We start from the raw sequence: 27158 nt of genomic DNA, 5'->3' as shown, positions 1-27158 counted from the left end.
TTTCCCAAGGCCAAGTAATCCTTTGTCTTCTTAGCTAAAAAACCATCTGTTTAGAACAGAGGTTCTTCAACTGGGGTCCAAAGGTATATTTCAGGAGCTATGGGAACTTAAAAAAAAAAAAGAGATGACTATCATAACATAATTTGTTTCCTTTCCTAATCCTATATATTTTATTTTATGTACTTAAAACCATTATTCTGAGAAGAGGTAAGAAGGTGCTTTACCAGATTAGAAAAGGCAACCAAGGCTCAAAAAAGATTAAGAACTCTGTTTAGAGCGATAGTCAGCTTAGCTGTCTATGCATCTCCTAGGCTTAGAATAGCTTTTTTAACCTTTTATCATTTGAACACACTCAGCCATCAAGTCATTCTGTAGTTGTAATTTCAGAATAAAGAATATCAACCCTGGGGGCAGCTAGGTGGCACAGTGGATAAAGTGCAGGCCCTGGATTCAGGCAGACCTGAGTTCAAATCTGACCTCAGACACTTGACACTAGCTGTGTGACCCTGGGCAAGTCACTTAACCCCCACTGCCCTGCCCCCCCCAAAAAAAGAAAGAAAGAAACTATAATGGCATGAATGGGAATTAACTCAAGACATGGCTTTTTAGGCAAAAGAAACATTAATTCAACTAGCTAAGAGACAAGGGGTGTCAAATGGTATTGGGGCATTATAAGATTTTATGTTAAAGATATTGTAAAAGCAGGCTAATTTTATGTTAAAACATTCCTGTTTATTCCACACAAATTTACTATCAAAATATAACATTATTAGAAGTCTTGAAATGCTTGATGATTTATTTACATTACAAAATTTTCTAGCCTAGTCATCAAAAGAGTGAAGCATCAATTGATTCTAACTTCTTAACTTCTCATTTGATTACAGGCACTGCATTTTAAGATTAGAATAAGTCAATTTCAGCTTCAGCAAAGTATTAGGAATGTCTCACTCTCCACCCCCAAAACTTGGATGGACAACGAAAAGCACAAAAATCATATTTGAATAGTGGTTACTTCCATCTAAAAGATTTCTCCTAAAAGAAACAATGCTCATTTGAGGTTTCATTCAGTCCTTGCCGAGATTGGTACTTCACAAGAATTACTTTTGTCAGGTAACTAGATAAATATACCCACATACTCCTTAGGGTGCTGGCCATTGTTCTACCACTGGTCCACTAGTGATCACTGTTACATACTCAATTGAACCTCATGTCTCATTCTTCTCCAGGCTATACTCTGAATTTCCTTCTCTATTATGTCCTAGCTCTTCATCCTGCAACCTCATTCCAACCCTGGAGTTCATACACTGGGATTATCTTCTACCATTTGGCCCTTAGCCTTTTTCCCTAGGTGGATAGCTCTTCCAAGAATCTCCATTTCTGGAAGGGACTCAGAGCAGCCATGTCTCATTCCTCTCCAGACTGCACTCAGGATGACACCCCCTCCCCTTAAAGTAAGTTCGAGCTATATTATAAAGGGCTTAAAATTCTAGATATGGGGGAAAGCAAGGTGGCGCAGTGGATGGGGCACTGGTCTTGGATTCAAGAGGACCTGGGTTCAGATCCGGCCTTGGACACTTGATACTTGCTGGCTGTGTGACCCTGGGTAGGTCACTTGACCCTCATTGACCCGCAAACAAAACAAACATAAAATTCTACCTGAGAATTTAGGTTTTGTTTTTTTTTTTTAATCATATGGGCAAGAGAGACACTGATGTTTTCTTAGCAGGAAAATGATAGTCTGAGAAAAGGAGTGAGTATAACATAATTTAGCAGGTAACAACTCCCACAAAAAGTTTTGAAGTAGGCATGGAAAGTTCTAGAATTCTACATGCCAGGCTGCCACGGTAAAAGTTTATTGTTCATGTGATCTCCAGTTTCTCCACTTGTCAGTATTCTCCCATGCCAACACCCCTGCCCTGGACTTTCCTCCCTTCTCAATTCTGACCCCACATTTAAGCATTGTCTGTCATCTTCCTACTCTGTCCTCTTCTCTCTAATCCCTTGCCCTCTTTTTCCTGTTCATGACTTGCCATGCCCCAAAGCACTCCCACCATCTACCTCCTTGGCTCCCACTCACATGTTCCAGCTCATGTGTTGCTTGAGGAAGCTACTATACTGACTGAGCTCTCAAGAAATGTTACCTAATTTCAACTGGGTCCTCACTACAGCAAAGCAATCCTTTTATTCTTGCCTAACTGATTACCTATGACACTTCCAAAAGAGGCTATTCTAAACTTTCTCTTCTCAAAAAACTGGCCTAGGTCCTGACCTTTTCAGCTCAAGACCTTACCTCAAACTTAACAGAAAATTAAGACTACTAATTCTTTTTCCCTTCGCATCCCACATTCTCTTTGCAAGGCCCTTCCCATCAAAGCCAACGCCCCCTTTTATGCTCTGGATGCCATCCCCTTCAGTTGGTCACTACAATCATTCTCCCTCTTTAATCTCTTCCCCATCTACGGGATCACCACCCTATTGTTTACAAAACACATTCTAGGCTTTTCAGGTGACCAAACCTCCACAAGCTGTTATCTTCTATCTCCTCCCTTTCCTAGCCAAACCCCTCCTACTACTCAACATTGGCTTCAGATCTCATCACAACTGTTTTCTCTAAAGTCACCAATGATCTCTCATTTTTTTTTTTGACCTCGCACTGCTGTCTACTCCCTCCCTGGATTCTCTCCATCTGGGTTTTTGTGACACTATACTTTCTTGGTTCTTTTTCAACATGTCAGACTACTCCTTTCTCTCTCTCCTTTGTAATGGTTCATCTTTTCTATCATTTATCCTGTGGGTAGATCCCAAACGCTGTGTCCAAGGCCCTCTTCTTTCTACTCTCTCTAGGTGACTCTATTAACCTCCATGGGTTAAATGATCACTTCTATGCATATGGCTTTGAGACCTATATATTCAATCCTAATTGTTCTCTACAACCCCTAAGCACCTGCTACCTAATGGACATTTCCACCTGCATGTTTTCTGTCCAAAACATAACACATTGACTTCTTCCTCTTCCACACAAACCACTTTTTCCACTTCCCAATTTTCTTCAAGGGCACCAAACATTCTCCACAGTCTCCCAGATTTGGAACTTGAGTCATTTGCAACTCATTTCCCCAAACCTTACATACCTACTCAGTTGCCAAATTTACAGCATCTTTCATCTATCTGTTCTCTCCACTCACACAGCCACTATTCTACTTTAGGCTCTCATTACATTAAGTTTGCACTATATTTCAACAGCTTCCTAATTGGTCTTCCTGCCTCAAGTCTCCCTACTCTCCAATCCATTCTCCTTACAGCTACCAAAGCAATATTTCTAAAGCACAGTAGTAACCATGTTACTACACTGCTCAAAATCTCCAACAGCTACTTATTACTTTTAGAATCAAATGTAAACTACTCTGTTTGGCAATTAAATTCTTTTACAATCTGGCTCCAACTAACCTTCCAGGCTTATAAATTACTCTTTCATGTACTCTTCAGTATTGCCAAACTACCTTCACATACAACATCCTATGTCCCATCTATGTGTTAAAGGCTCTACTGTCATGACTGCAATACAATCTCTCCTCATTCTTAGTATACTTTATTTCCTTGAAAACTCAGCTCAAATGCTACTTCCCATAGGACCTTTCCTGATATTCCTAAACTATTATTGCTTTCGCCCCAAATTTTCCTTTTATTATGTCATCTTCAGCAATAAAATGTTAGATCCTTGAGGGTAAGGGCAATTTTATTTCTGTCTGTGTAGCCAGTGTTTGGCACAAAATAGGCACTTAATAAATGCTTAATGAAAGAACAATATGCTGATTTTTCACAGTAATCCAGGTACAAAGGAAACTGAAGTAGCTTGGTAATTTCATAAAATGTTAAGAGGGGGTAGCTACGTGGTACAGTGGATAAAGCACCAGCCCTGGATTCAGGAGGACCTGAGTTCAAATCTGACCTCAGACACTTGACACTTACTAGCTGTGTGACCCTGGGCAAGTCACTTAACTCTCATTGCCCTGCAAAAAAAAAAAAAAAAGAGAGAGAGAGAGAGAGAGAGAGAGAGAGAGAGAAAGGAATAATAGAATAAGGAAACTGATACCCAAGAAAGGCTAAATGATTTGTACAAGATCACATAGTTAACAAAAGATTGGGGACTATTACTCAAGTTTCTTGCCTTTTAGTACAATATTTTTTATGTTGTATCTGGAGATCTCCCCAATAAAAATACAGGGTAGGAAAAAAAAGTTAAATTTTATCGTCCACAAAAAAAATTAATTTAATTTAATTTAAAAAGAATTTTATCTTGGGACTTTCTACTTCCTCATCCCAAAGCTTAACTCTAGAGCCTATGGGAAAATGCCCTGACATAAAAGTTCAATTTTACTTTTCATTGTGTTTGGTCATACCTCCTCCCTGCATCATTTTGTAGATTTTGCTCTCAATATGGAGCTGAGGGTGTTTGGTTTTGACACATTCGAGCTTGATGGCAACTTCTTCTCCTGCAGCAATGTCAGTACCTAGTGGGAAAAAGAGTTATAAATATTAGTTGCCTGAGTTCAACCTACTAAGAGAGGTCATTTCTTGCTAATTTCTGTCAACTGAGGGTTTTTTTAAAATTCTAAATTATAGAAATTTGTAGTGGCAGCTAGGTGACACAGTGGATAGAGCACTGGCCCTGGAGTCAGGAGTACCTGAGTTCAAATCTGGCCTCAGATGCTTGACACTTAATTACTAGCTGTGTGACCCTGGGCAAGTCACTTAACCCCAATTGCCTCACCAAAAAAAAAAAGAAAGAAAGAAAAAAAGAAAGAAATTTGTATTACTTTTAAAGACTTTCAGATCTGGTTTAAAAAAGATAAAGTTTTCCAAAAACAATAAAAACTCCTCTTCCTTGTGACCCATTCAGGTATTTATTAGAAACATTAAGCCATGTGACATCTTTTTCTTTTTTGACTGTTCTTTAGCCAGCCAACTAAGACTTTTTTTCTAGTAGTTACAAGAATATTGTGACTATGTCCTCTACATGCTACTTCATTTAACAATACTGTCCTTCCTACAAAGAGGACAAGCATGTTTGTATTTAGAACCATTTTTTAAAAGCAGTAAGGTTAAATTTTCACTGATCTATCCAGACAACCTGAAATTGATCACCCTGGAATCTAACAGCACATGCCAAATGTCAAAATGTCAGGGATGTTCTGATCATAATGCTCAGTTCAATTTCCAAATAAGTCTGAAGCCTGTTTTATGGATAATGACAGCATCTTGAACCTCTACCAGGAACCCTGAAAACATGCTACTGGCCACAAGGAAGGCTAGGCAAGAGTACAAATACCTAACGCTAGTGCAAACCTTGAATTTTTATGGGGAAAAAATCCCAAGTGTCTGTAAAGCAATCAGTAGCATAAAATCTGTATGTAAGGGGGGGGGGGGGGTAGGAGCCTCTCAAATAGGGCAAAAGCACCTTTTGTCCAGGGGACAGCTAGGTGGTACAGTGGATAGAGTGCTAGGCTTGAAGTCAGGAAGACGAATCCCCCTGAGTTCAAATATGAGCTCAGACATTTCCTATCTGTGTGACCCTAGACAAGTCACTTAACCCTGTTTGCCTCAGTTTCTTCATCTGTAATAAACTGGAAAAGGAAAAGGCAAACCTCTCTTTGCAAAGAAAACCCCAAATGGGGTCATAGAGTCAGACATGATCAAAACAACAACCTTTTGTCCACTTTTGTCAATGTCACACTATACAATCAATATAATTGTCATCAAGTTGGGGAATGGAATCAGATTTATTTTATCTAAAAATGAAAATTGAAATCTCCGTTCCATTCCAAAAGAGAATACTCACATCTGGCCTTATACTACCACAACAAGGTACTGATACCCAAATGTTAAAATTATTCACAAAACAAGCACAAATTAGCCTATAACCCAAAGCTTTATACTCAACCAGCCTTTGAAAATAGGAATGGATGAAGGAGCAGAACATAACATTCATGTTCTTTTCCTCATAGGCTACATAAGTCTAAAAGACCATAGGATAAGAGCAGCCAATGCCTAGAGCAGCCCACAGAGTTCAGTAGAGTCCTGGAATAACTACTTAGTACTGCTAGTGACTCTGCCCTACTGAATAGTTTCAGACAAAATACCACATTCCTCCTTGAATCTTTGAGCCCCTAAGAGGAAGGGTACTCCTAACAATAATCTGGGTTGCAAGAAAAATTACCCCTCTGACAATCCAGATGTCTTGTAACTTAGTCATGTACGAGAAACACTTAAAGTCGTGCCTCATCTGCCTGAACTGTTCTGAGACATTTTACTTATAGTAAAAAAGGATATTTGGTCACTTATGAATCACTTCTTCCCTCTCAAGAATGACCACATTTTTATCATTACCAATGACTATTTGTTGTTGAAGAAATTCATTTACCATTCAACATGGGCCATTTTGAACATTCTCATTAGAAAACCATATAGTAAAAACAAAAAGAAAACCATACAGGATATTTGATACAGACTAATGCAATTAGGACAATACACCTAGGCACAACTGAAATGAAAATAAGCAGACTACATGGATTCAGTGCCTTTCCTAAAACCTGCCTGAAAATGAATTCACAAATTCAGTTAAGGATTATTATGACTGATATTAATTGCATATTATAACCAATCTGCTAAACTTTTCTAAGAAGCAGAGATAAATCTATGATACTACTTTTCTTTGTAGAAACCTGTCAACACAAAATCACTTAGCAGCTGGCAGGAACTCTGTTACAGGACACTTGTATAGCTCATTAGCCTTAGAAGGTGCTCATCTGACAGACACAGAACAAGATTCCTTAGACTATTTCTACTGTGTAGGAATTAACTTCTGATGGTCACCTTCAGGAATAGCAGTTTTTCATCCCCTTTGCTGAGCCCAAGGAACCATAGGTTTGAGAGCAAATAGAGACAGCCCCAACTAGTCAAATACACAGCCTGGTGAGTTGGCCTTATATTGATCGACCTATATAGATGGAAGAGATATCCTTTTCTCATGACTGGCTAAAGGGGTATAGTGGGACAACTATCTGCCCCACAGATGTAAACAAATAACAGGAGTTGTCCTGTGCTGTTCCCTCTGGGTACCTCATCTCCTGTGGGACAGACATGTCAAGTTCAGTAGCTGTAGTTCATTGAATTTCTTGGCTCTCAGAAGTCATATACACAACCACCCATGAACATCAGTAAGATTCTCATATTTGTGTTTAGTGAATCCCTTCCGCAGTAGAATGCCAACAATATTCCATTGGGACTAGATATTTTCAACTAAGACTAAGCTCTAAATAGGTCCAGTTCGTTAATATGAACATTAAATATTAATTTTTCTACACAGTTATTAGACATGTTGACTGTACCTAGAACATGGGTTCATGTGACCAATAATTTCAGCTCTTACTCAAGCTATCATTTAACTTACAAGGAAAATAGGATGTTATTTCCCAGAAGTCCAACATAAATAATCCAAATAACTAAAATGATTGATTACTGTCCTGAAAGATGAGTTTGGCAACAAATATTGAGGCACCGAGGAAAACAATTGCCCAAGTACAAGACTGTTTCATTTCTTTCTTTTTATCTCCAGTGCCTGGTACATAGTAGATGTTTAATAAATGCTTGTTCATTATCTAGGTGCCACTAAAATTCCACTCCAGTGGATTGCCCTTTATTGCATGGATGTGACCCTGGATTCTAGAAGGCTTTGCCAGCAGAGTATAAACTGTGACAAGACCTACCTTTCAAGCTAAAACAGTTTCAAGTAAGGGATGGGTCAAAAACTTTTGGTTCTGCTGCCTGAGGACCAGCCTAGCTAAATTTGGAGAGCCCCATCAGTTGATTTGTGATGAATTTTCACTGACAAGAACTCAAAAAGATTCATCTACACTAAGGCACAATGGGTTCGCAAATATCTGCACTGAACAAACTCTAAGTATTTAAAGAAATAGGTGGACACAGCTACTAGAAGATACCAAGATACCCAAAACCACCTTACCAGAGGTTCTAACTCATATGGTGAAATGTATGATACTAACAAAGATGCCAACAGCTGGCCAAAATATTGGTATTTGCTAACTGCCCCCATATAATGAAAATTTCTAAATTACTATGGACACATGCTTTACAAAGGGGTTATGAACAAAAAGAAAAATGAAAAGAAGTATATTTCCAGTTCAGTGAAAGTTCTTGCTTTAATTATCTAACAGGCACTATACCCAACAACTAGAGCAAAATGCCACAAATGTTTCAGCCTGAGGACAGGACACAGGACCCATAAAACCATGCCCTTACAACTTAGACATGACAGAGGGCTAATGTTACATTTTGGCCCAATATAATACACAAGACATATCATAATTGTGAAGTTCTGCCAGCCTGTATTTTTGTGTGAAGTTTTATAATGAGACAGACTCAGGTTTTAAACTTGAACCTTGAGGGTAGACTTAAAAAGCAGTAATCTCTCTATGGTTCAGTAAGGAAGCTACAGGAACACTCAACAATTCAGATAATAAATGACCCAAAAATTCTGCCTGGGGTAAATGTTGTAGTAAAAAAGTAGCAAAATGATAATCTGTTAGAGGGCAACTTCTGGACACAACACTTTTGGGTCAGTGAAAACAAATTTAATTTAAATACACTCTGGTATGACTTGACATACTTTTGAAAACTATTCTTCAAAATTCATTAAGTCCTCCTGTCTTGGCAGTGGAAAAAGCAAATCATAGATCCGTGAAGCACATTAATGTCCTCTCAGTCCTATTTCTTGGCTCATCTTCACCTAACAGTCCTTTCATATGACTGAACCAGCACAGTTGGCTGCATCAATAAAGCAAGATTATACTTGTTCATGTAGTTCCACTATCATGTTCTGAGAAGGAAGCTCAGTGAACTCGAGGACAGCTTCTTCCAATAAAACTACCAAACATCTGAAAGAATGAGACATTAGGTGGAAACTACCTATCCACCTACACCACCCACCTACCACCACCAACCCAAAAGAAACAATCTTCATAAGTAATGCCTTGAAACTGCAATAGTCCCTTCTTAGGTAGTCCCAGGCAAACTGCAATATCCTTCTCTCTACTATTGTGATTGTTATGAATACATTGATTATTAAAATATCCTCTGATCCAGTCCAGTAGGTGACAAAGGAGACAGAGCAACAGATTCAGAGTCGGGAAGATTAGAGTTCAAATTCATTCTCAGACCAGCTGTGTGACCCCTGGCCAAGTTATTTAACCTGCCTTCCTCAGTATCTCATCTCTAATATAGGGATAAGAATAGCACCTACCTCCCAGGGTGGTTGTGAGGATCAAATGAGATACTATTTGTAAAGTACTTTGTGAATTTTAAAAGTACTAGGTAATAATAACAGTAATAATTCATTTCCCTCTCAATTGTCTGTACAATACAATGAAACAGAAATATAGGGACCATCTCATTTTTTTCTATTTGGATCCCTAATGGCTTGCCAGAATGCTTGGCACAAAAAAAAGCGCTTCAATATTTTTTTTGCATGAATTCATTAATATAGAACACTAGATAATCCTTAGGGTCACTCATATTTGTGTGAAATTGTTTTCCCTTCTTTGGTGCAAACCAGTCATTTCACTGGTGATTTCACTGGCACAGGGGAACTTGTCAAGGGGAAAATCCTTCTAATAATGCAGATTAACAACTTGTTCTGCAATTTATGGTTTTAGAAAATTGCCTGGACCATAGAAAAGTTAAATGACTAGCCTAGGATCACTGTGTCTGAACGTGTCCGCACCCAAACCTCAGAATTCCTCAAGATTTGTACTGCCTCTCAATAGACCCATTCTGTGGTGGCATGATGCCAGACTTACCTTTCCACTCATGTTTTCCTTAAATTACTGCTAAAATTGGGAGTTTCCACTCAATTGTGGAGATGGTGTGGCCTGAAAGAATGCAACATAGGAGGAAAGCAACTGCTGTGAATAATATATACATCAGTAACCTAAAGTTGATAGTAGGGAAAAGAACAGCCAAACACAAGTTGAAAAAGGCTAGAAACTATCACAAACCTACATGCCACGGAACAGTTGCTGACAAAATCAAGTCCACAATTTTGTCTACAATTCCAGCTAAGGGGGCTAGGGTGGCTAATAGCTGGTCTACTGCCGACTAGGATCCAGAAGCCAAGGTTAAAACAGTTGCCAAAATCTATTTTTCTATAAATATGCCAAACAGCTTGCATTTACCCAGTACACTCTGCTTCCCAAGCACTGCTGAGAATGCACCGGCTGACTACTTAGATATAAATATTTAAATATTACCACCCAACTATAATGCAGTATTATGGTTATAAAACTTGCTCTACTTCAAGGCAGTAGAGCAAAAGTTTTGTTCAAAGAGCAACAGAGCCTAAAAAGAGAGGCCATTTTCCAGGCTTACCAGGAACAAAGAAATATCACCTGTTTATATTCATTTTATAAACAACCTCAACTTTTATAATGCTATTTTAATGTTTGCAAGATCCTCAATTCCTTTTCCTAGTGGGGGGGGGGGGGAATCCAGAAAAGTAAGGGGGAAAAGTCTATCTATAACAATGAGTACAAAGCAGAACTTATTGAAATTCAAAACCATTTATTTCCCCCTCAGTGACATATAGCTAAGCAAAATTCTAAACTACTCGATGATCACCATAATCTTTAATTTGTACACTATTTTTCCAAGATCAAGCTACATGCAAGAATGAAGTTACTTGTGAAAAATGCAATTTCTCCTAGAACTGGAAGAAAACCAAGTATATATACATATATATATATATATATTTTTAAGTTCCACACTTTCTCTGACTTAAGCCAGATTCAAGTGTTACATATTGGTCGTATCTCTTCCATTCACCTTTGGGCTGAAATAACATACATTTATCCAAAAGGTAGCTTTTCCAGAGAAAATAATCAATTACAAATTAGGGTATAGAATTCTCGGGTAGTAGTCTCTGGTTTTGCTAATGACTAATTCTATATAACTTGCCACCAATTATTTAGCCTTTCTGGGTTTCTTCCCTATCTTTACAAGGAGGGTAACAGTGATCAACACTGCATGAAGACAAGTTTAAATTAATTTCTCTTTAAGCACTTAAGTATAAATATATATGAACTTAATCAACTAAAGGTTCCAAAAACAAAGGCATTGATTTCATAGGCCTTCCAACATCCTTAGTACAATTCTATTTGTGATCATAATTAACATTTCTAGAGAATTTAAGTCATCCAAGTTTCTCTCCCTCCTCCCCCAATTAATTGGTGGCAAAAGTTATCCATCCATAGCCATTTAAATACAGGAAACAGGGACCCAGGAAGGCTTTTCAGTCACTTACCCAAGGTCATAGAGGGACTGGATATAGCACCTAGAGAGGGCCTTCTACCCTCTCCACTTATGACTCCAATCATGACTGCTACTGTTGTAAAGTTTACATTTAGTAAGAAAAATATGAACTGAAGCAAGAATGTATCTGTAACAAGTTTGCTGTAGGAACTGCAACTGTGGAATTTCCGAATTTTTGACTTAGTGTAGTTCTCCACCTCCACACTGTATTAGTGTTATTTTGACATTTTCCCCCACGAGTACAAAACACATGGATTAGGGAACACATGGGGATCCCAGAAAGAGCAGTAAGATGGGGCTGTAGACTCTTCTGAAAGAGACATGGCCTTTGTTTATTTTTGGACAATACAGTGGAGAGGTAGCAAAAGCCCTACCCTTTTCTCTCTAAAAAGCCAAGACAGTTACAGTAATCTGATCATCAGTCTCTTACATCTTCCACTGGAAATGCATAGATTTCCTTTGGTGCAGTGTTACACCATACTAGGTAACTAAGAAAACAGCTCTCTCAGATATTTAGTTATTGGCAATTGCATTAAAGCAAATATAAGCCATCCATTACAATAAATTCCCCTCATAATACAATATCTAAAAACAAAACCATAAGTTATTTGAACTCAAATCTACCACACTATTGACACAAAAACATACTTCTTCATTCAGGCTCTTAACCTATTAATTTCAGGAAGCAATGTATTTCTAACCGTTCTAACTTTCGAGAGTGACTGCTGCTTTCATCCCTTAACTTCAAATCCAAAGGAAGCAACCTGGCATTGAGTAAAGATATACTAGTCTGGGAGTCAGAAATGGGTTCTAGTTCAAGCTCTATCATGAATAAGGTATGTGACCTTGAACAAGTAGATAAACCTATCTGGGGCCTCAGTTTCCTAAGCTATAAAAATGACTGGGGGGGGGGGGGAGAGAAGAGTCTAACAAAAGCCAGTTGTCTCCCTCCTGCTAAGCGTCGAAGTTTTGCTGAAGTGTGAATTAACCCTTCCCCTTGTTGTTAAGATCTTTCCAAAGGGAATATTTTGGGATGCAAAAAGTCAGACCTAGAATCAGAAAAGACTTGGCATCAGACCTCCACCACCCCTAACCTAAATCACTTTAGATTCCTGATCCCTCAAGCCAATGATTTGGTCTCCTAGGGCAGGGCCGGAATTTGATTGGGGGGGAGGGGAGGAGAAAGGTGGGGAATTGAGAGCAGGATGGATGATCTGAGTGGTTAGAACCTAAAGCTACAACAGGGAGGCTTACCTCCTACCCAAAGATTCCCCAGGTAAGCACATAATTCACCCTCATTCACTCTCGGAAAGGGGCTAAAGTAATTTTAAAAACATCCCAGAACAGGACATTCAAAAAGTCTCATACCCTTCAAGTTCAGGGACGCCCCCCCCCCCACCGCGGCTATTAATTCATGGATAAGCCAAAACAAAAGTCCAACCCAAAGAGGTTTTCCCAGGCAGGTGTCAGCAACTCAAGGTGCTCTAGACTCGAGGTCGATTTTTACCCAGAGCCAGAGATGGACACCTAAATGTCCGAGTCCATGCTGTGGCTCAACAAAGGTCCTGAGGTGGGGTGGGGTGGGGTGGGGTGTTTTGTCTGGGCAAAGGAAGAGCAGCTAAGGTATCCAACAGTAATCCGAGAAAACTGAGACAGAGAGGGTTCTAGGGGGAGAGAGCATCTACGGGTGATAAAGGATATAAGGAAGACTGGCGGAAGCAATCAGAGGGCAGGATCCCCGGGGCAAGGGTGGGGTGGGGGTGGGGTGTCAATGCGGGGCTAGGGTGGGGGGAGAAGGGAAGCCAGTCGGGGGAGGGGGGGGCAGTGTGTTAGGGGGTGAGGGTTCGCTGCAGGAGAAGGTACGGGATGGGGGAGGGGGACAGGGTTTCAATTCTCACCGAGATAGATGTCTCCAAAGGAGCCGCTGCCGATCTTTCGGCCCAGCCGGTACCTGTTCCCAACTCTCAGCTCCATGACGGCGGTGGCTTCGGCTCCGGCCTGGTTCGCTCCCTCCCCTCCCGACCGCTTCCTGGGTCTGCGCTCCGGGGGAGGCGGCGCCGCTGCTGCCGCTAATGCGGGTCCGGCTCCCGGCTCCGCCCCCCTCACGGCCCCGCTTTCACCATCGCTTTCTGGCCGCCCCGCCGCTCCCAGCGCCTCAATATGGGGCGGATGGGACAGTCCGAGCGCCGCCGCCCCTGCTCCGGCCCCCGCCGGCCCCGTTCGCCCTCTCCCCACCACGGATGGACTCGGATCTTCCGGGCCTAAATCCCCCTTCAGCCGCCTAAAGGAGCCGCCGCCATCGCGCTGTGACGTCACTTCCCCTAGCAACCCAGCGGGGCGGGGCCCGCGCTGCTCTGGGGACACCAGCGGGGCGGGGGCGGGGAAAGAGAGGAGTGTAGGGGGCTAAGGCCGCCAGCTGCTTCGGCGGGGCGGGGCGGGGTGGGATAGGAGAGCTTTTCCAGCTCCATAGTCAGCTTGGCCTCGTCGCTTTGGCCACGTTCTCTTGAAGGAAATGCCATAGGGATTCATTAGGGAAAAGCTGAGCCTTACCTGTTAATCAGCCCCCACTGATCCCCCATTCTCACCCCACCCCCTAGTCAAACCCCATTGACCCATAGAGGTCTTCCAATCAATCTTCCACTAATTCTTTCTAAACCAATCCCCCTCCTTCCATCTATTCTCTCTTCCTGAGTCCCTATCCAAAGTTTCTAAAACAAACCCCTGAAATGAGGAGAGCTGGGTCGGGTGGTGGGGTCCCAAATACCTTTCACTGAATTCTTAGTGTTTATCCAGTCACCACATAGAGAACACTGTGTGAAGATTCACAGATTCAGGATCAATTTCTCCAATTCCTTCTGGGTCCATAGCCGCCCATCTCCTGAAGGTGGTCCTCACTGGCCTCCCTGGCCTCTTTCTGTGTGAGGGCAGGGACAATTCCAGAGGCAAGGAAGCAGGTAGCTTCTCTTATGAGTAAAGGAGCATATATAGAACATTCATTTAGTGCTCTGTTATTTCTGGACAGCTGGCAGAGAAACCTGTTTCTTGGCATAGATGGAGAGGCCCAACCCAGGGACTGTCCTTTAAGAGGCTGAAGAAAGCAGATACTTTGGGCCTCTCTTGAAGTCCCAGGGTGGGGGGAGATGAGAGTTCCCAGGAGTCTTTTAAATCCACAATGCAGAGATGGGGAGAATTCTCTCTCACCTCAACCAGACCTGTAAGGATGAAAAATAGCCAAGCCTGACATGAAAAAACAAACAAAAAAACAAAACCAAGAGCAAGAAGAGGGAGTGGAGAAGGGGTTGTGGTTGGCATACTCTACAACTGTAGTCCCTTATTACAAGGGATTCAAAATGTGGAACTCCCTGTTATGGGCCCAGAGCACCCCAGAAGTTCTCTGGGGTATATCAAGGAACCTTCTCCTTGAGAAGCTAAACCAAAGGACAGACACACTTAAAGAAATAAGTGGAATCAGATTGGACCGTGCTAGCTTTGGGACCTCCACCCTTCATTCTAGTCTCCCTCAACCCTGGGGAGATAAGATTAGGTGTGGCCGCTTCCTTTGTGTCCTGAGGAGAGAGATGGCTTGAGAGATCTCCAGCCACCCCTCACCCAACTCCTCCAGCCACCACCAATGGGGGATGGTCCTTTCTCATTAAGGGAAATTTCCACAGTCAGATGGTCACCGCCCCATCAGTCCTCTATAAAAGTACCTGCCTGTCTCCTGCTCCAGGAGATTGGTATCTCAGAGCCACCCTCTGTGCCATGCCTTTCTCCCCATGAGAAGTCCAAAGATGATTTCTTTCATGGTTTCCCTTCCCTTTTCTTCCTCAGCCCCTAAATAAATGACTATCTTATTCTAATTGCTTTTGTATGCAAGAGGGTGTAATTCTTTTTTCTTTTTTTTTTTGGCCCGGCAATGGGGGTTAAGTGACTTGCCCAGGGTCCTCCTGAATCCAGGGCCAGTGCTTTATCCACTGCGCCACCTAGCTGCCCCAAGGGTATAATTCTTTAAAGAGGAATCCCTAAGGACCCCAAACCCCTATCCCTAACCCCAAACCCCCTACCCCATTTTCCCCATCATATCCCTTCTGAGAGTATTTAGAAGAAGCATGATGTCCAGTCTTTCTCCTGAACCTGTACTGAACTGGTACCTATAATCCACTCCAAGCCTTATTGCTGACTCTCCTAGACTTTTGTACAATTTTGTACTATTCTGTACAATAGTACTGAAACCTCTTTGCCTTGGAATTCCCTGGAATTCTCATAGTGGAATTGCCCTTTTCCCCCTTGGCCCTCTCCCTCTGATTAGCTGATTACTCTCTCAACTTCCATTTTAAGAAGGCTGCCCTAGCCAGTCATGTCATATTCCTCTCTAGGCTGTGCTCCTGGCCCTCCCTGATTTTCTCTCCCATTCCCCATCTCTTCTGGTTCCCTTCTTTCCTCTCTCTCCCCTTTCAGGTCAATGTTAGAAGGCAAGCTCCTTGAAAGCAGGAGCTGTTTTTCTTTCTGAGGGCAAACCCTTAAATGCTTGTTGACTTGACTACTCTATTTATTCTATAGTTGATACTAAGATATTCCGGGAGATAATAACTGATAGCAGTTTCCAGCTGTTGTCCAAAACATTTTTTTCTTTCTAAATCCTCTTGGAAAGTTAACTTCAAGAAAGATTGCCTCGGAAGGCAGCTAGGTGACATAGTAGATAAAGTACTGGCCCTGGATTCAGGAGGACCTGAGTTCAAATCCAGCCTCAGACACTTGACACTTATTAGCTGTGTGACCCTGGGCAAATCACTTAATCCTCATTGCCCTGGAGGAAAAAAAAAAAAAGGAAAAAAAAATTGGCTCTAATACGAGGGGGTTCCTGTAATCAATCAATTGCAGTCTGGCCCCTCCTTACCTTTCTAGTCCTCTTACCCATTTGCCCATATCAAACTCTCTACTGCCCAGCAATACTGGCCTTGTTGCAGGCCTCATGCATAACACTCCGTCTCCCATCTTTGTAGCATTTCATTGGTTGTCCCAATACTTGGAATTTATGCACCCCCTCTTCACTTTCCCCCCACTCATGTCCTACTGTTGTAATCTCTGGTTTTCTTCAAGATTCAGCTCTCACACCACCTTCTGGCCTTTTCTGATCCCCCAGCTGTGAAAGGCCTGCCTTCCAATACTACCTTATAATCATTTTGTATATATTGTTGTTCCTTTTTTTTTTTTTTTGTGGGGCAATGAGGGTTAAGTGACTTTCCCAGGGTCACACAGCTAGTGTCAAGTGTCTGAGGTCAAATTTGAACTCAGGTCCTCCTGAATCCAGGGCCAGTGCTTTATCCACTGTGCCACCTAGCTGCCCAAAAGTTTTTTTTTGTTTTGTTTTTTGGTGAGGCAGTTGGGGTTAAGTGACTTGCCCAGGGTCACGCAGCTAATAAGTGTCAAGTGTCTGAGGCCGGATTTGAACTCAGGTCCTCCTGAATCCAGGACCAGTGCTCTATCCACTGCACCACCTAGCTTCCCCTATATATTGTTGTTGAAGTCATTTCAGTAGTGCCCCACTCTTCAGTGACCCCATTTGGTGTTCTCTTGCTAGAGTGATTTTGCCATTTCCTTCTGCAACTCATTTTACAGATGAGGAAACTGAGGCAAATAGGGTTAAGTAACTGACCCAGGGTCAAGGTTAAATAAGTGTATGAGGCTGGATTTGAACTCATGAAGATGAGACTGCCTGATTCCAAGCCCAGTGTTCTATCCACTGTGCTACTTAGCTGCCCTCTAGTTTGTGTATATTACATATATATTGATATATGCATATGTTGTTTCCCCCATTAGAACATACATTCCTGGAGGCCAGGGAATGACTGTTTTAGTTTTACCTGGCACATAGAAGGTACTCATTGAGGGCAGGGGCTGTCCTTAATGCTAGGTGCTAAAGGGTATAGGGCATTCAGGAGGACTAGCACTATGAAAGCATCAGGCCTTACTGAGCCACTTTCAGAGCTGCTCATCCACCTTCCTTGTCTACTTGATTCAGCCAACTCTCAGGTGTCTCCAAGAAGCTGTAGCATGCACTGTGACCACACAGTAAAACCGTCAATGCAGATGAACTAAACCAGGATGCAGGTAACCAACAGGCATCAAACCTGTCTATGAGTTAAGGGGATGTCTCCCCCCAGCATGTGAAAACTTTTCCTGGTGGAATGAACGGATGAGAATAATTTGTTCCAATGGCACTTAGAGCTTGGTCAGATATCAAAGAAGCCAAGGACATCCACTGCAACCCGGTCTATTGTCAATCATCCTTGACTTTTGTCCTGCCGCTGCATTTCTATGACTCTGGAAGAGGTTTGTGGCTTTATGGAACTCTGCCTCACTTAAATCCAGTTCACACACAAGTGACCTCATCAAGCCTCTTGCAAAACAAACAAACAAACAAAAACCAAAGGACAAACAACAGCTAAGTGCTCACAATACAAAGACAAGAAGAGTAAGAAGTCTTTCCCCTCAAGAATCTCACATTCAAGACTCTAGGACTTTTGAAAAGAGCCTTTGAAACTAGAAAACCCCATTTCTTGAATTCTGAAATCTGAAAAATCTGAATTTAATTTGAAAAATAGGGACATTTATCTACACCTGAGCTGGATTTTAATATTCTTATTTCAATCAATAAATCAGCGCTAGGCACTGTACTAGGTATTGGGGAAACAAATAAAATAAATGAAAAAAAATTCTACTTACAAAGAACTTACATTCTAATGTATGTATACACACATTTTTACATGCAGAACAAATATAAATACAGAGTAGTTAACTGTAAGGAAGTTTGGGAATCAGGGAAAGGAGATATTGAGGTTGAAACTAATAGCTGGTCTTGCAAAGACTTGGACACTTTCTTCTATTTGGGTGACAGGAGGAAATTGACTCAATTATATTTGACTGGTTTGAGAAAAAAGGAAAGTAGATTCTAAAATCTATAATATAGAAGTTTAATGAGTTTTTCTAGAAGGACAGAAATCAAGCAAATCATAGCTTTTCATATTTACTAATGCTCTGAATCCTTCTACCCTGAGAAATAAGAAGAGCCCTAAGTCTATCAACAAATACTCATGAAGTCATAATAACAATAATTTACATTTTTATAGTTTTAGGACTGCTCTCTTTTTACACTCATCGTCACCCATCCCTGTGACTTCCAATACCCAAACATTCTTCTCGGGCCTCTATTCTTCTGTCTGTATCAGTCTCCCCCTATCAGAATGTAAGTTTCTTGAAATTAGGGACCATCTCATTTGTACTGCCAAAACTTATCCCGATGCCTGGCATATTAGCAGAGCAATTAGCAAATGCTTTTTCACTCATCTCTTCAAAGTGCATATACAATATTTTTTGAAAATGAGGCCTGTGAGGTGGGTACTATTATTTGTACCCATTTTATAAGTGAGTAAGCTGAGGCTTAGAAGTTAAATGTGACTTGCCCAAGCTTACACAGTAAGCAAGTAAGATTCAAACTTAGGTCTTCTAGACTCCAAGTCCAATGATCTTTGGTGCCTACTGTGACCTGTATAGGGTACAAAGAAGCACAGGTAATCTCTAGTTTACAAATGAGCTCTGTTCCAAAAGTTTTAAAGTTATTTTCTTTGGAATTTCAAACATGTTTTTCCCATTAAGAACAATGTTATAAGTAACAGTTTTGTACCTAGGTCAGCCTACAAACCTCCCTCCCCTTTTCCGTCCAACTTTATTTTTCTTTGCCTTGAAAAAAATCATAAGTACTAATAGTACTATTTCAACTCTTCTTAATTGCCATATTCAGCATTTTTCCTTGGACAAATACATTTGAAATTCCAACTCTGGACATTAGGAACACATGTTGTTCTATCCTTGTACGAACCAGAGGAAAACAAGTTAAATTTTCCTGGACACCACTAACTTAATTCTCTGTAACTACATAAGATAGATATCTCCCTGCCTCTTTATAAGTAACAGATAGTGAACTCTTTTGTTCAACTACTCCCCAGGTAAAGGTCTGGTTTCCCTATGTGAGGCAAAGGCTTCAGACTTGTTTATATCTATAGGTCCTCAGTCCATTTTCATGTGCTGGGAATTTGTAAAATGCCTGTTAATAAGCTAGATACTGTTCTATAAGGTCATCAATAATGAAAGATGGAAGGAAAATTATGGATCATCTATTCTTGGACACATTAGCTGTGTGATCCTGGGGAAGTCACTTAACCTCTGATTACCTCAGTTTCCTCTTCTATAAAAAAAATGGAGGTAATAATAGCATTTACCTTCCGGGGTTGTTGTGAGGATAAAATAAGTTAATGTTTGTAAAGCATTTTACAAACCTTGAAGTCTTCTATAAATTCTAGCTATCATCATCATCATCATCAAAATTATTATTATTATTATCATTATCCAATATATTCACTTTAAAAATGAGGAAACTGCCTGAGAGATTGTTAGTAGGAGTATACGTTTTCCATTATACTACACTGCCCTCAAAGATTTTGAAATCTAACTGAGAAGATAAAAAGCATCAATACCTGAAAAGCTAAATAACAATACAGATATAGAAAGTGTGCCCACAAGTAAGACTGAGAGCATAAAAGGACTGGGGCAGCTAGGTGATGCAGTGAATAAAGCACGGGCCCTGGATTCAGGAGGACCTGAGTTCAAATCTGGCCTCAGATATTTGACACTTACTAGCTGTGTGACCCTGGGCAAGTCACTTAACCCCAATTGCCTCACCAAAAAAAAAAAAAGAAAGAAAAGAAAAGAAATGGAGAGTATAAAAGGATAAAGCCTTTGATCAGAAAAAGCAATTTTCAAAGAAAGAATCCAAACTACCAATAAACATAGTTTTAAAAAATGCTTTGAATTACCAACAATTGGAGGGAAACAAATTAAAACAACTCTGAGGTTTTACCTCACACCCATCAGATTAACAAAGCTGACCAAAAAAAAAAAAAAAAGGAAAATGACAACCATGGGAGGGGCTGTGGGAAACAGGCACATTAAGTATGGTACTGTGAATTGGTCTAGCCATTCCAGAAAGTAAGTTGGAACTATGCCTAAAAAGTGACCAAACTGTGCATACACTTTAACCCAGAAATACCACCACTAGACCTTTCATGCAAAGATATCAAAGCAAGAAGGAAAGGATCCATATGCACAAAAATATTGATATTTTGTGTATATGTATGCAAAAATATCGCTATTTCAAAAATGTTGCTCTTTTTGCAGTAACAAAGAATTGGAAACTAAGGGGAGTACTTACCAACTGGTGAAAGAAATATAATGGGTTATTATTGTACTATAAGAAATGATGAAACAGTTTTAATGAAACCTGGGAAGACTTGTATTAACTGATGCAGAGTGAAGTAGAAAGAACAATTTATGTAATAACAACATTGTAAAAATAAACAACTTTAAAAGACTTAAGAATTCTGATTAATGCTATAAAGAACCAGAATACTGTTGATGAAACATGCTACCGACTTCGCCATTCCTTCCCATAGGGAGATGATGGACTCAGGGTACAGAACAAGACATATTATTTGGACACAGCCAATGCAGGAATTAATTTTTTTTTTTGCTTAACTATACATAGTTATTATAAACATTGTGTTTTTCTTTTTCTTTAAATTGTGGAGGAAGGAGAGAAAATTCATTGTCGTTAATTTTTTTTTAAAATCTAATTTTAAAAAAGAACAAGGCCTTTGGGATTTTAATGATCTCCCTATTGGGTATGAGCTTTGATCACTTTCTTTTTTTTTTTTTTTTGGTGAGGCAATTGGGGTTAAGTGACTTGCCCAGGGTCACACAGCTAGTAAGTGTCAAATGTCTGAGGCCACATTTGAACTCAGGTCCTCCTGAATCCAGGGCCGGTGCTTTATCCACCGAGCCACCTAGCTGCCCTGTTTGATCACTTTCTAATGATTGGAGTGGGGATTACTATTAGAGAACTTGTTGATCCATTCATACCTCATTGAAAAATCACAGTATCATAGAATAATGGAATTTCAGAATTGGAAGGGACTATTTAAACCAGTCCATAATTGGAAAAAGATTAGATCCACAACATCCCTGATAAGTGGTCATCCAACTTTTGTTTGATAACTTCCAACAAGGGGGAATCTACTTTCTTCCAAGGGAGTCCATTCAACCTTTGTACAATTTTTTCCTACATAAAGCCTAAATTTGCCTTTTTGCAACTTGTACCTGTTGATCCTAGTTCTGTGTTCTCGACCAAATAGAAGAAGTCTAATCCTTCTTCCAGGTAACAATTCTTCAAATACTCAAGGACCGATATCTGATGTTCCCTCTCCCCCATCATTTCAATACTACCCTTTCTTCCTCCTTATTTCTTTCCTCCAGGGTAAACATTCCCTTCAACACATCCTTACATGGTAATAATTGGACTTCCTTCACCATCTTGATTGCTGTCCTTTGAATTACTCTCTGGCTTATCAATGACCTTCCTAAAATGAGGCCAAAATTGAAAACACAATATTCCAACTGTAGTCTGACCAGAACAAAGTATTTTGTTGTTGTTCAGTTGTTTCAATCATGTCCATGCTGTATCATTATGATCTTTGCTTCCTTTTCTAGGTTTTCACTAACCATCCCTTTAATAATAAATTATAGAAAAAAATAATGAATTATAGAATTTTCCTATAAATCAAAGTTAAGATCATTGGATTTTAGACTCCATTCTCTTCCCTTAAATCAGGACATTTGCTCTTCTCTAATATTGCAGTAATAAATCTATAATCCAATGTTTTACTGTAATGATCACTGTAAATGACTAAACAATAGCATCAATCAAGAAGCCTATTATGTGCCAGATAATAAGAATACAAAGACAAAATGAAAGGGACACAGTGGATAAAGCACCAGCCCTGGATTCAGGAGGACCTGAGTTCAAATCCGGCCTCAGACACTTGACACATACTAGCTGTGTGACCCTGGGCAAGTCACTTAACCCCCATTGCCCCGCAAAAAAACAAACAAAAGAGACAAAATGAAGTAGTCCCTGGCCTCAAGTAGCTAACATTTTATTACAGCAGACAACATGTATACACATAAGTAAATGCAAAATACATACAAAGTAAATAGAAAATAATTGGAAGAAGGAGTCTCTCATGGTGAGCTAGGTAGCTCTTTTTCACTTTTAACAGCAGAGTGGTAGACATTGGGAGTTTGTTTAAGAATTTCACCTGATAATGTTTTACATAATTTCTTTTTTTTTTTAATGTTTTACATGAGTTTTTTCATGGCATATCACTCCAGGCCAATGGACAGAGAAAATGCCAAAAGTTCAGTATTGTTACACATCCTACCATCTGAATGGCTGATCAGCCGTTTTACTCACTGCAAAATTCTCCTCTGAGTTAATGAATGAACTTGATTTTTCTTTGCATTTACTCTGAACACTGAAGTGCCTATAGTTGATGACTCTCTTGGAGCTTCCCAAGCCAACTTGTGGGTATACCCTAGAGGTGGTCCAAGTGCCATACAAACAGGAGAGTAACATTCATCACGTGTGAGAGCCTGATAACATAGGGGACCAGGTATGATTATTCTTCTTAAGCAGACCTTCCTGGAATCTGGCAAACCCCTCCCCCAAAACCCAACCTTTCCCCATCACTCAGGTCCTGTGTCCTACTAGCTATGGTTACCCTACTCAGTCTGTATTTAACCATTGTTCTTTCATTCTTTGTTATAGTGGGATAACTTTAATGCTGATCTATATGCACTAAATCCTCATCTATCACTACTGGTGGCAGCTAGAAAGAAATAACATTGTTCAGGCAATCATAGAACCATAGGCTCATAGGCTTTAGAGCTGAATGGGCTCTTAGAGATAATTTAATCCAACCTCCCCATTTTACGAATGAGGACACCACACCACTGGAGATAAAGAAGGATAGGGATGCAGCTGGGGAAATCCCCTCCTGAGGAAACAGGAGAGAAGTAAAAATGGAGAGAGACAAGGAAATGTAAACTGAAGGCCAAGCCGAGTCAAAATTGTTTGGGAGGGTCAAAATCTAAAGAATTTTGTATCATCATCAATTTTTTTGAGATATGCATTCTCAGGCATGGTGAATGTGCTGATATATGTATACATATATGTACATAAGTGTGTCCATATATATTTTCTATGTATATGTACATTCTCTATTTAAAAGCAGAAATGCACAGTTTCTTATACAATCCTCATTCTTGTTTTTGTTTATTAAAATATATATGATGGCTGATGATTGTTAAGTTCACAATAAAAAAAGAAAATTAAAAAAAAAACAAAGGACTAGGAAGTGGGGAGCACTAGCCCCTGGGAAGGCTGGGTTCAGCAAAGACTTTATGTAGGAAGTGACTATCTGAGGAGCTCTGTGGGAGGTTTGTAATTCTAAGAGGTGGAGGGGAGGAGGTAGTGCATTGGAGAACAGCCTAGGTACACATAGAAAGAGGAGAGATGGAGTTTCATGTTTTCAATTGTTCTTCAGTCGTGTCCAACTCTTCATGACCCCATTTGGGGTTTTCTTGGCAAAGATACTAAAGCAGCTCACCATTTCCTTCAACAGCTCATTTTATTTTATTTTTTATTTTTTTTTGGGGGGGGGCAGGGCAATGAGGGTTAAGTGATTTGCCCAGGGTCACACAGCTAGTAAATGTCAAGTGTCTGAGGCCAGAATGCAGCTCATTTTATAGATGACGAAACTAAGGCACATAGCTTGCCCAGGGTCACATAGCTGGTATCTGAGGTTAGATTTGAACCCAGGAAGACTAATCTTGACTGTAGGCCCTGTGCTCTCTCCCCTGAACTACTGCTGGCCAGAATGTCATGTACAAAGAATAATAGACCAGTTTGGCCAGAGGATAGTGTGTGAAGGGGAGTATCAATAATCCTGGAAGGTAGATTGCAGCCAGATATATTATATATGTGTGTGTGTGTGTGTGTGTATGTATGTATACATACATATACATATATATGTATATATCTTTATATCATATGTATGTGTGTGTATTTTATCCCAATAGCAATGGGGTACTACTGGAGCTTTTCTTGAGCAATACAATGATATGGTCAGACCTATGCTTTAGGAAAATTATTTTGACATCTATGGTGGACAGACTGAATAGGGGAAAAATTAGAGGCAGTAAGACCAATTAGGAGTCTATTGCAAGAGTCCAAGCCACATGGCAAAGAATTGGAAATTGATGGGATGCCCATCAATTGGGGAATGGCTAAACAAGTTGTGGTATATGAATATACTGTAAGAACATTATTGTGCTGTTAGAAATGATGAGCAGGCAGATTTCAGAAAAACCTGGAAAAACTTATATGAATTGATGCTGAGCGAAATGAGCAGAACCAAGAGAACATTGTATATAGTATCAACACTGTGTGATGATCAGCTGTGATACACTTAGCTTTTCTCAGAAGTACAATGATCATGTAAGATAATGTCAAATGACTCATGATGGAAAATGCTCTCCAAATCCAGAAAAAGAATTCTGAAGTCTGAATGCAGATTGAAGCATACTATTACCACTTTTGTTGTTGTTTTTGTTATTGTTTCTTCTTGTGTTTTTTTCCTCTTGTTCTGATTCTTCTCTCACAATATTATTAATTTGGATTTTTTTTTTTTGGTGGGGCAATGAGGTTTAAGTGACTTGCCCAGGGTCACACAGCTAGGAAGTATCAAGTGTCTGAGGTCAGATTTGAACTCAGGTCCTCCTAAATCCATGGCTGGTGCTTTATCCACTGTGCCACCTAGCTGCCCCCTGGAAATATTTTTAACATAAGATTGTTTTCTGGTTTTAGGAGGAGGGAGGGAGAAAAATGTGGAACTCAAAATCTTACAGAAATGAATGTTGAAAACTATCTTTACATGTAATTGGAAATAAAACAAAATAAAATACTATTAAAGAGTATGGGCCAGAGGTGATGAGGGATTGAATTAGTGAACAGTTATGGCTCTGTAAGTGGAGAAAGGGGGCCAGAATTGAGAAGTAATTGTGGAGGTAAAATCAACAAGACTTGACAATTCATTGACTACACAGATTGAGAGATAATGAAAAATCAAAGACAACTTCAAGGTTGTCAACCTGAGAGACTGGAAGACTATTGAATGTTTTTGGTAGAAACTGGGAAGTTGAGAAAATGGGGAGATTTGAGGGGAATAATAGGATCATCAGTTGAGAGCTGGAAGGACTCTTAGAGGCCATAAAATCTAATCTCCTTTTCTTTTAGACAAAAAAAATGAGCCTGAGAGAGGTTCAATGACTTGTCCAGGATTGTATAGCTAGTCAGTTTCAGGAGCAGGATTTGAACCCATATTTTTCCTGACTCCCTGCCCAACGCTTTATCTACTGCACTATGTGCTATGGAGTTTGAGGAATGCGAACTTTGACACACCTATGGAACATCCAGTTGGAAATATTCAACCAGCAGTTGGCAACACAGGACTGGTGCTCAGGAAAAACTGGGGTCATATGTATAACTCTGGGAGTCATCTGCTTAAAGACAATTTTGGGGGCAGCTAGGTGGTGCAGTGGATAGAGCACCGGCCCTGGAGTCAGGAGTACCTGAGTTCAAATCCGGCCTCAGACACTTAACACGTACTAGCTGTGTGACCCTGGGCAAGTCACTTAACCCCAATTGCCTCACTAAAACAATAAAATAATTAAAGACAATTATTAGATCCAAAAGAATTGATGAAGTCAGGGAGAGAGAGAGAGAGAGAAAGAGAGAGAGAAAGTGAAATGAAAAGAGAAGCAGGCCCAGGATAAAGACATGTGATATATCCAGAATAAGGGGATTTGATATTGATGATGATGCAACAAAGGAGAATGAGATAGAGCAACCAGAAAGGCAGAAGAATCAGTCAAGAAAACCCAGAGAACGATGAGTATCTAAGAGAACAGGGTGATCATGATTGTCACACACTTCAGAGAAGTCAAGAATGATAAGGACTGAAAAGGCAAATGGATTTTACAAATAAGAGATTTTAAAAAAGATGACCATGGGGCAGCTAGGTGGTACAGTGGATAGAGCACTGGCCCTGGAGTCAGGAGGACCTGAGTTCAGGTCTGGCCTCGGGCACTTGATACTTACTAGCTGTGTGACCCTGGGCAAGTCACTTAACCACAATTGCCTCACCAAAAAAACCCCAAAATCAATGAAAAAAGATGGTCATGTGAAAGCCTGTATTAAATATGGTTTATTATAATCCTTTTTTTCTCCCAGTATGTTGGGAAGTAATAGTTTTCTTAGAAACAGCCAAAAGTAGCTTCATAAATTTGCTAGTCAGAGTACAATAGTTTTTTTTTCTTTTCAAAAGGTCCCAACCTCCTCTCCCCACTCTCCTATCCCAAGGTAACAACAACTTCTGTCAAGTTTGTTCTCAGGATATTTATTATTAGTATTCAAACAGAGAAAACTGTCTATCCTGGGATAATTGCCACCTATCAATGTCACCGAATATATAGCATCTTTCGGTTAATTATGAGAACCAACCATTTATAAATTTCCCCCTCCTTGTCTTCTCCCTAAGACAACTGGCACCTACAATTAAGGACAATTAAAGACTTGAATATGTGCCAAGTTCAAATTAACCCAATGACCAATTGTGAGTGTGGAAATGTCTATGAGACAGGCTCATATGTCAGGACCAATTAGCAGTCAGGAAAAAAATGTTCATAAGCTGAGGCATGGCTTTCTTGACTAATTAGCACTCTTAGGCCTTCAAGGATCCTTGAAGAGGAGCAGAGACCTCACA

At 40.2% G+C, this 27158-nt stretch overlaps 1 protein-coding gene across 3 annotated transcripts in view; it reads right to left on the bottom strand.

Annotated features, from left to right (window-relative positions):
- CSNK1D (casein kinase 1 delta) overlaps positions 1-13644 on the bottom strand; it is a 65482-nt gene extending 51838 nt beyond the window's left edge. For 2 of the 3 annotated variants that reach the window (XM_044000348.1, XM_044000346.1), the window contains exons 1-2: positions 13281-13496; positions 4401-4511 (exon numbers count right to left, since the gene is read on the bottom strand). In XM_044000348.1, the coding sequence (XP_043856283.1) occupies positions 4401-4511; positions 13281-13356 (187 nt within the window). In that variant the 5' untranslated portion in view covers positions 13357-13496. Of the gene's footprint in view, positions 1-4400; positions 4512-13280 lie in introns of all 3 variants that reach the window. The other variant, XM_044000347.1, reaches the window with a different exon arrangement.
- Between the last annotated feature and the right edge of the window lie 13514 nt (positions 13645-27158).

Source organism: Dromiciops gliroides, chromosome 4, assembly GCF_019393635.1.
Source record: "Dromiciops gliroides isolate mDroGli1 chromosome 4, mDroGli1.pri, whole genome shotgun sequence".
NCBI classification, from domain to species: domain Eukaryota; kingdom Metazoa; phylum Chordata; class Mammalia; order Microbiotheria; family Microbiotheriidae; genus Dromiciops; species Dromiciops gliroides.
The sequence above is the reverse complement of the archived record's forward strand: the minus strand, read 5'-3'. Positions and strand labels throughout refer to the sequence as shown.